This window comes from Phlebotomus papatasi, unplaced genomic scaffold (genome assembly GCF_024763615.1).
Source record: "Phlebotomus papatasi isolate M1 unplaced genomic scaffold, Ppap_2.1 HiC_scaffold_43, whole genome shotgun sequence".
NCBI lineage: Eukaryota > Metazoa > Arthropoda > Insecta > Diptera > Psychodidae > Phlebotomus > Phlebotomus papatasi.
In genome coordinates, this window is record NW_026604632.1 from 104,875 (window position 1) to 115,428 (window position 10,554).

Sequence of the window (10,554 nt, forward strand, 5' to 3'; positions counted from 1 at the left end):
TCGATCTAGTGATAGCGAAAATTTTTGAAGGTTGCGAAATTTCAGAAATTGAGTTTTGTGGGACTAGTGCATGACTGGATGTATCAAAAGAGTTGATATCGTTATTTTGAATGGGGATTCGTGATAGTGCATCTGCGTTGGTGTTATGAATTCCGCTTTTATGGATTATTTTAAAAGAAAATTCCTCTAATTTTAATCGCCATCGCAGAATTTTGCTAGACGGTTCACGAATATTGTACATCCACTTTAGAGGTTTATGATCAGTAACTAGTGTGAATTCTCGGCCGAGAAGGTAAACTCTGAAGTATTTACAGAAGTAATATACTGCAAGAGCCTCCTTCTCAATTGTGGAGTAATTTCTCTCAGCTTTATTGAGTACCCTACTAGCATACGAAATGACCTTATCATTCTGTGATAGTACGGCACCAATAGCGTAGTCACTTGCGTCCGTAGTTAAAATGAAGCTCTGTGAAAAATCAGGATAACCTAGAATAGGTTCGGAAGTCAGTTTGTCTTTCAAAATTTGGAAGGATATTTGGCATTCATCTGACCATAGAAAAGGGCTTTTCAACTTTTTAGTGAGTTCAAATAATGGTTTAGCTATGGCAGAAAAATTTTGAATAAATCGTCTATAATAAGACGCCAATCCCAAGAATGATCTGACTTCTCTTGGATTTCTAGGGACAGGGTAGTTGTTTACAGCTTCGGTTTTCTTGGGGTCCGGTCGCAAGCCATCTGAGGTGACAATGTATCCCAAATATGTTAGTCTAGCTTTCAGAAACTCACACTTGTTAGGTTGTAGTTGGAGATTGTGTTCATGAAGTCTTTTGAACACTGCATCAAGTTTTTTGAAATGTTCCTCTATTGTGCTGGAATATACAATGATATCATCCAGATATGCCATGCAATGCTGTTCAAGCAAATCTCCTAATACCCCGCGAACCATACGCGAAAAGGCTGCTGGGGCAGAACAGAGCCCTTGTGGGAGACGCTCAAATTCAAAATGGGATCCGAGGGCACTGAAAGCCGTTTTATGTCTGCTTTCTTCAGATATTTTCATTTGATAGTATCCCGAAGCCATATCTAAAGTGCTGAAATAACGACAATTACCAAGACGATCAAATATATCGTCTATATTTGTGAGAGGGTGTTGATCCTTGATGGTGATTTCATTCAATCGACGAAAATCTATCACTATCCTCCACCTAGGATTCCCGTTAGGATCTGGTTTCTTTTTAACCACGATCAAAGGACTGCAAAAGGGGGAATAACTAGGACGTATTATGCCACTATCAAGCATCTCTATAATTTGTCGTTTTACCTCCTCTCGTTGGTGAAAGGGAATTCTATAAGGCTTTTGGTTGATAATTCCGGATCCAGGTATAGTTTTGATCTTATACTCTGCACAATTTGCGTGTGACAATTTGTCCCCGTCTAAATGAAATACCTCATTATATTTTCGGCACAGACTATGCAATTTTTCTCGGTCATTAACATTCAGTTTTTCATTAACTTGAAGAATTGACAAAATTTTATTTGCCCTTGCTTCTATATCTGAATCATCATTTTGAGTGGTGGGCTCCAAAGAGAATACACAATATTCGTGGAGAAGGTCAGTAATCGGAGCAATGCGTTGCACTTGAACTGTGTGCGGATTTTTATTTATTATGGGAATTCGCGCTTTATTATTTATTGGGGTGATGACACAATCCGGAATATATACTTTGTCATCAAAATTATGTTGGTGACACACTTGAGGTTCATTATGCGGAAATGCAAATTCAACATAAGTTTCGGAATTGGGTCTCAATTGAATTTGGTCTGAATCAGCATTTTGTGAAGAAATTCTTTCTGTGGGCTCATTGGTCTTGTCATGCGTGGAAGACTGATTTTGGGGAGAATCATCGAATTCTGGCGATAAGAGCGGATCGCTTTTTGCATGCGATTTAGATAAATTATTTTGGCCAGGGGAATTCGAGTTAAATTCATCTTGGAGACGATGCTGATCCAGAGAAAAAGGAATGAATGGAACAGCTATCTGTAATTTGTTAAAGAGAACGAGCCTTTGATTGACATGAATCACTGCATCTAATGCTGATAAAAGATCTCTCCCTATGATGCCATCAAAAGGGAATGGTCTGTTAGGAAGTACGTGGAGCAATGCTAAGACATCTTGATGATCAAATGACGTAAATCCCATACGTAGTGAGACTGTACCGAGTGTCTTCACTATACCTTCAGTTATTCCTCCAATTGCCATTGTTCTTGAGACCACAACAGGCATTTCCGGGTGTAAGCATCTAAGTTTTATAAAGGAAAAAGGAGAGCCGGTGTCCACTAAAAATGTAAATTGAGCCCTATCTGTTTTGTAAACGCAATATACTTCTAATAAGTGAGGATTTTCGGGCTTTTCAATAAAATAGCTGGGTATTTTAATAACTTTTTCCCGGCCGACAGGTGATCTCATTGCATTTGACCTGCCGACCGAATTTCGTTTTCCGGCTCGCGTGTCTCATGAGTCTGAGAACAATTAGGAAATGAATTAAGCGGGTGGGCGGTGGAATTAAATTGACCTCCTGGGGGATTGAAAAACGTAGTTTCATTAGGATTTAAAGAAGATCTTCCACCAGTATTATTCAATATAGATTAATTATTGTTAGAAGTTCGATTAAAAGACGAATTGTTATTCTGATGAGCGGAATGATTTTGGCGAAAATTTCTGGAATGATTTGGGCGAAAATTGGAATTTTGGGTGTGAGAGTTGTTTTGGGGCTGATTTGAATTATCTCTAGGACGGTTAGACTGATTTCCCCCATGAGAATTTCTGAAATTAGAATTATTTGTCGATCTGTTTCCTATATTTTCCGCTGAATTCTCAGTTGGGTGGAAGGGAAGAGATCGTAATCTGTTTTCTGCAAAGGTGAGTGCCGCAATAATAGTTTTAAAATCGCGCGTCAGCATAATAATTCTTGTATCGGTATTGCGGATTGCACTACAGAATACATCTAATGCCTCTCGTAAATTTTTCGATTTAACTGATGGGGAAAGAATCCCGTCGCAATGGGCAGAACAAGCCAAGTCAAATGCCCTTAACGCATCCTCTACCCTTTTTGCGAATTGTCTTAATGTTTCCTTAGGTCCTATCGAGAGTTTTTGTAATGAAAGTGCAGCTTCTCCAATACTCAATTCAGGTTCATTGACAGAATTAATTACATTGCGAAATTCTTCATAAGAATTATAATTTTGACCTCTTAGAACTTCATAAATTTCAGAATCTACTTTTAGCAAAAGATATCGAATAAATTCCATATCTCTTGCTCCCTCATATTGCTTGAAAAATTCCTCATAAATTCCATCACAAATCGCGAGAAAATGGACAATAACTCTTGACTCACCCGTACAAACAGGAATATTTTTGTAGAGTTCCTGGAACTGAAGAAGGTTTCTGCTCTCTTGTAGCGACATTGTAGACGATGTAGATGTCCGATGAACAGGATTTGGTGGCAGAGGTGGAGGATTTGTTGGTTTTTGTGGTGGTGATCGCTTTGAAGACTGCTGTGGCTTTGTAGATTGCTGAGATGGCTCTGGAGGATGCTGAGATGTTTGAGTAGGCTCCAGCGATGATTTTTGTGACTGAAGCTTTTGTGGAGCCTTTGATGGTTCTCCCAAGGATAGATGTTGAGACGACTTTGATGTAGCTTTCCTTGGTGTTTCCTCGTTGAACACAGGAATTTCTTCGTCAGATTCGGATGAATTGAAGACTACAGGCAGCTTCTCGATCTCTTTCAGCAGAGGAGTCACTCCAAGCGATAGGTGGGTTTGGGCTGTGGAAGGCGTCGGTGGTGACCGTTGTAGTAGACTGCTTTTCTTGAAGGGATCAGCGGCTTCTAATTTGGCTGCACAGGATGGTTCTGCGACTCCTAAATCGGCTATGCAGGAGGGTTCAGCGGATTTCACTTCACCAGAGCAAGATTTGCTCTTCACTTTCACTTCTTTGACTAGCACTTTTTTTCCGCGTAAATTAAAGCTAGTGCGCTTCATGGAATATTCACACACGTGACACTTTGTGCTATTCCTGGTCACGGCACCACTGAAGCGAAATGAAAATGCGTGGTGAAGTTTTCGCGGTTTATTGAGTAGAACTGAACCAAATTACAATGGGTGGTGGGTGAGTGGGACATTTTATAATGTCGCGACATTTCTTGTATAAAAATAATAATAAATTTAATATAAATAATGGAAAGAGGAAGAGTAAAGGTGTCAAAGCAGGAAAAGTGCATTCTAAAAGTTAAGCATTTTGGGCACTTTTCCTGTTTTGCAACAGTAAGCTCTGAGGTGAGTCAATTCTCTGCATTTTCTAAGTCTGTTCTATCCCTATATATTTCTCCTATCCCCAATTCTTTCATTTGAATTGCGATGCCACTCGCTGAGAAAAGAAATTCCCTCAAGGGATACGTTAAGCGCCTTGAAGATCAAAAAAATGATATCTATTCCGGTATACAAAATTCCGTCCGATATCCAATTGGCTGATCCGACTTGGAACATCTCCCAGCCCATTGAATTGCTCATCAGTAATGAGCTATACAACGACTTAATCGGTGGACGAGTCCTTAGGTTAGGTCCCGGTCTCCCAGTACTCAAAGAGTCTTCCCTCGGTTGGGTTGTTTCAGGCCCATGTCTAACTCAACCCATCTCTCCACCCAATCCGGTCGTCACTACCACGCTCGCATCCATTGATGCCACCTTAAAGAAATTTTGGACTTCTGAGGAAGTCGAAGTCCCTGTCCAGTCCAAACCCGACCACGTACAAGTGGAAGAAATCTTCCGCACAACCACCATCCGAGACAGTACTGGTCGATATGTAACCTATATCCCTTTCAAACCCAATTTAGCCCGACTTGATACCAATCTTCCTAACGCCACCAAGCAATTCGTGTCATTGGAGAGGAAGCTCCAGAAAAATCCCACTTTAAAAGAGAGCTACGATAATGCCATGTCCGAGAATTTCGAGTTGAGGTTCTTTGAGGAAGTCCCCGACCGAGAACTAAATCGGCCGGCATACTATCTTCCTCACCATGCTGTTCTCAAGTCATCTGGTAAGATTCGAGTCGTCATGAACGCTAGTTCTAAGAGTCAGACCGGTTTAAGCCTTAATGATGTGGCGATGATGGGACCCACGGTCCAACCCGATATCGTGGAGATCCTCCTCCGATTTAGACTCCATGAATACGCCTTCACTTGCGACATCGAAAAGATGTATCCCCAGATTCTAATCCATCCCCCACATCGCGACTTCCATCGAATTCTGTGGAGATCTACAACCACCGAACCCATCAAGCATTACCGAGCTAGAGGAGTGTGTTTTGGTGTCACCTCCTCCCCCTTCCTTGCCACGCGCGTTCTGAACGATCTGGCCGAGCAAGACCAAGTCACATACCCACTAGCCTCTGAACTTCTCACCAAAAGTTTTTACGTTGACGATTGTCTATCGTCCGTCCCAACTATCCAAATGGCCCAACAATCCATCCAGCAGCTCCAAGACCTTCTTGCTAGTGCAGGAATGAAACTCGCTAAATGGAACTCAAACGAGCCCATCATTGTCGAATCTCTATCCACACAGCCCAAGCAAGAGGTCCCTACATCATCATCCACACTGGGCATGACCTGGCACTCTCTTTCTGACCACTTTCAATTCCAACTTTCCACTGATTTTACCACAGCCCGCACCAAAAGAGAAGTCTTGGCTTGCGTTGCCTCCCTCTATGACCCTCTGGATCTAATCGGACCTACGGTCGTCTATGGGAAACTGATAATCCAAAGATTGTGGAAAGAGAACGTAGGATGGGACCACTCCATGCCAGACGATATCCTCGTGGAATGGAACCGTTATGCCCATGCTCTGCCAGCTATCAAGAATGTAACGGTTCCCCGGTGGATATCAGGTCTACCCTGTTCCTCCCTCAAAGAAATCCACGTCTTTACTGACGCAAGCTCATATGCCTATGGGGCTGTCGCCTATGCGGTAACAGAAAATAACCGGGGCCAAATTATGTCCAGGATCTTAATGGCAAAATCTCGAGTGGCTCCCACTGACTCCCCTACAATCCCTCGCCTTGAGCTCTGTGCTGCGGTACTCGGAGCACGTGTTCTTGAAAAGATCCGCAAATCATTCCTCCTCCCAGACTATTATTTATGGACTGACTCGACAATAGTATTGGGCCAAATACGATCCAAGCGGACGAAACTTGACGCATACATACTGAACAGGATAACCGAAATCCAAGCACTGACTGATGTACATAAATGGAATCATGTTCCCACTGATGCCAATCCGGCAGACATCATTTCCAGGGGTATGTACCCAGTTGATTTGTTGAAATCGTCATTATGGTGGAATGGCCCACAATTCATTACCCATCCAGTTAGTCAGTGGCCAATTGATCCGTCACGAGGTATCCCAGAACCCTTAGCGGTGGCAACAATTTCAGACAAGAAAGATACTCATCCTATTGAAACCATCCTGACCCGTCATAATGGCTTCCGTAAGGTCACAAGAATCCTTGCCTATATCTTACGTATATCATCCAAGACCAAGCCGACCTCATCCTTAACTCCACTCGAATTAGTCAATGCAGAGAGGAAACTCATTTCTTATGCCCAAGACAAGTGCCTTCCTGGGGTTAAGGCCGCCATACTGAAGGGAAAGTTGCCCACTACTCCATAATTTCGGTACCTGTTGCCCCTCAGCCCATTCGTAGATCACATGGGACTGATACGTGTCGGCGGGAGGCTGGAACAGTCTTCTGAGGGATATGATGTCCGCCATCCCATCCTGTTGCCAAGAGGTCAAGTCGCCACTATGATTACGAGCCAACTCCATCTGGATCACCATCATGTCGGTCCCCAGACCTTATTGTCAACCATAAGACAAAGATACTGGCCTCTCGACTCAAGAAACCTCACAAGGAAGGTCTGCAGACTCTGCATCATCTGTTTCAAACACAAACCTACGCTCCTTCAGCAGCTTATGGGCAACCTCCCACCGGAAAGAGTGACTCTTACGACCCCATTTGCAACCTGTGCCATTGACTTCTGTGGTCCGGTCCTCACGAGACCAGCCTATAAGCGAGGAGGTGCCTCCTACAAAACCTACGTGTGCGCCTTCGTCTGCTTCGCCACTAAGGCCATTCATCTAGAAGTCGTGGGAGACCTGACCACACATTCATTCATCGCAGCCTTACGGCGATTTGTTGCCCGTCGCTCCGCGCCGTCCCACATATACTGCGATAACGCAACCAACTTCCGCGGGGCTGACTCTCTTCTCAAGGGTCTTCTGACTCAACTCCGGCTGGTACCCGTCTTCCGCGATGAATGTTCCACCAAAGGCATCACATTCCACTTTATGCCGCCCAGATCCCCTCACCACGGAGGCCTACATGAAGCAGCAATAAAGTCCCTAAAATTCCACCTTAAGAGAGCGATCGGAGACACCATATTAACTTTTGAAGAGCTGACCACGGTCATATCTCAAGTGGAAGCCATCTTGAACAGCCGGCCATTGACTCCACTGTCTCAGGACCCAAATGAACCGTCCGCTCTCACACCTGGCCATTTCCTGGTTGGAAAACCACTCAAAATGCTCCCAGACCTCAACCTGACTACTGTCTCGCCATCCATGCTCAATAAATGGCAATTATGCCAAAAACTGTTGCAGCAATTCGCCTCTCGATGGAGGAAGGAGTATCTCCACACTCTCCAGCCAAAGAAGAAGTGGTGTTCCCACAAGAAAAATCTTCAGGTGGGAGATCTTGTCCTACTGCGAGAGGAGACCTCTTCCCCCAGCCATTGGCCCATAGGCATCGTAGAGGCTACCCATCCTGGAACGGATCAGCAGTGTCGAGTGGTCACTGTGAGAACTGCGAAGGGGAGCTACCAACGTGCCATTCAATATGTGGCAAAATTGCCACTGGAGGGATTATCACCCTCCGAAACCGCCGCCGGATCATGTTGACGCACTCAACTAATATTTCTCTCAGTGATGAGTGTGTCCAGGGTGAACTCACCACTGACGATCAGCACACACACACACATTCATCTGTTTTTGCCTTCCCCTCTCTATTGGGATATTCCCATGGAAAAGCGGGATCTTTTTTTGACCTTTTTTGGGCTGGTTACATAACCTCCAGAAAGTTATATAAAGGAAAAATTTGTGCTTGACCAACCTCTTTGTGCTTCCTGTGTCCCAAGTGCTATCACACTATAATAAATTATCAAAAAAAACACCACGTTTTTTTGTCTTAAGATTGTGCAGTGAGTTTCCCCGAAGAAATCCAGTGAGAATATTAAACTAGGTGTTTCTGTGCCACTCTGGTGGTGCCCAATTGTGACCAGGAATTTGCGTTTTGTCCTCCCAACCGCATGGGCTCGAGGACTCGCTAATCCAATTCATCCATACGTACCATCCATACACAGGTGGGAATCTCATCCAGTGGGGCTTTCACGCGCCATCCAATTCATCCATATGTACCATCCATACACAGGTGGGAATCTCATCCAGTGGGGCTTTCACGCGCCATCCAATTCATCCATACGTACCATCCATACACAGGTGGGAATCTCATCCAGTGGGGCTTTCACGCGCCATCCAATTCATCCATACGTACCATCCATACACAGGTTAGTCTCTCCACATGCCACATCCATTTGCCGTAAGGTCAACTATTCTCTATATACACTCAGACGATTCCGGGACATCACGCCCTATGATATTCGCTTGATCCTCGCGTGAGCGTTTCTTCTTCCTTTTTTTCATTACGGTGCAGAGCTCTTCTTTGCGGCGGATAGTGACACAATTCGTCGCTTAATAGTCGCATATAATAATTGTGTCAGGTATATTTGCGGCATAAATCACCGTGACCACATTGTTGCAAACCCCTTGCAACTTTCTTCCCATATTCCAGTCCCACCTTCTTCCCACTCCATTCCTTACTCCAATTTCCCTCATTCGCTAATTAATATATTGACAATTGAATAAAAAATAAGTCTTGCACAACCAGCTGCATCATTCACTTCGTTGGGCTACATTTTGGTGTTTTCGCCCGGGAACTTTTTTTGAGGTTAGGATCAGAATGACCTCACTTTTTCTATCTTTTAAGCTAAATAACGAATTACGCCCAATATGTCAGCTTTCAAGCAACTGCCTCCTAGTGAACTTTTCTCTGACTGCATTCTATGTCACTATGTTTCCATCGTTTACTTGTTAAATAACTTCCAAACTCAATTTTCCTCCAAAATTTGTCCCAAAAAAACAAATTATTTTCACACAAAACCACAAAAAATTGATTTAATTTAAAAATCTTTAGACTAGGAAAAAAATTGGGAAATAAATAAAATATTAGCAATGCTGTAATTGCCAAAACGTTTATCATAAATTCTGTTCTGAAATTTCTAAAATAGGAAAAATTTATTACGCTCGGATTTTTTTTGCAAAAATAAAAATGCTTGAATATTTTAGCAAAAAAAACACACACACATCCGTTAAATAAAAAATAAAATGACGCAAGAAAAAAAGTGTTTCGAGTGTAATTTTTCTATTTTTTATATATTTCTCCGCTATCTTTAGTTTATTTTTCCTTGTTTTCCTTTTCTTTTTAACATATATCACACATTTCTATTGTTCCGGATAGGAACATGCCTTTTCTTCAATATATGAGAAATTGTATGTAAAACCCCACGAGCAAAAATGATAAAGTTTAGGCTTAGATTTTTGCACTACAAGTGATCCAAAATTAGAAATTATCCGTCTCATCAAGCAGATATATAATCCAAATATGCTTTAAGATAGTTTCATCCTTTAAGGATCATTAGTTTACTTAATAATCATGCCAATCCTTGGGTACAACATTCAGACACAAAATTTCTCATTGAACACTAAATTGCATATTTTTAGGGATAGTTTTTTTATCATAAATATCCGTAGTTTATTATTCATATATGCAAGATCATTTTTCTACACTATCAAACTGTAACTATACTTGATATCGTTAGTCCAATCCTTATAGTGTATGAAAAAACCATATGAATCCTTTATCATGTCTCATAGCATCTTCAATTTAAGATTAAATGCACTGTTAATCCGAATTTCAGATGGAAATTACCATCAATAGAATCGTACTAAAGCCGATTACCACTTTCTAAAGGATTCATCCTTCAAATCAATATATTTCAGGATATATTTAAGATATTCATTTTTATATGACAATTCATCCAGTGAATGACCGACCTATTTAACGTGCGTCATTGGGTGAAGAAGACAAACAAGAAAAATGCAATTCTGCATATCAGGCATATATTCAAATATAGGGACTTAGCAATTTTCAAACAATGCTCAATAGTGGGAGACCACAAATTTTGTATAAAAACCCATAATTTTTGTAAATAAATTTAGATTTCGCATTACCAGGGAACCAAGCGTTTCTTTTCGGCATTTAATTGCCTTTGTCTCTTCTGCGATTTCTCAGGACCACTTTGGCCAAGTCCAGCGGCACTCCAGTG

General features: G+C 42.1%; 2 protein-coding genes across 2 annotated transcripts; both read left to right on the plus strand.

Annotated features, from left to right (window-relative positions):
• The first annotated feature begins 4,480 nt into the window (after nt 1-4,480).
• LOC129809199 (uncharacterized) lies at nt 4,481-6,724 on the plus strand. Its single transcript, XM_055859015.1, has one exon. The coding sequence runs from the start codon at nt 4,481-4,483 to the stop codon at nt 6,722-6,724; it is 2,244 nt and encodes a 747-aa protein (XP_055714990.1).
• Nucleotides 6,725-6,763: 39 nt separating this feature from the next.
• LOC129809200 (uncharacterized) lies at nt 6,764-8,011 on the plus strand. Its single transcript, XM_055859016.1, has one exon. It carries the CDS (start codon nt 6,764-6,766, stop codon nt 8,009-8,011), a length of 1,248 nt encoding a protein of 415 aa, XP_055714991.1.
• Nucleotides 8,012-10,554: the final 2,543 nt, after the last annotated feature.

Bases quoted from the DNA above. Each gene is read 5' to 3' on its own strand.
- LOC129809199 (XM_055859015.1), top strand. From the start codon at position 4,481: ATGATATCTATTCCGGTATACAAAATTCCGTCCGATATCCAATTGGCT.
- LOC129809200 (XM_055859016.1), top strand. From the start codon at position 6,764: ATGGGACTGATACGTGTCGGCGGGAGGCTGGAACAGTCTTCTGAGGGA.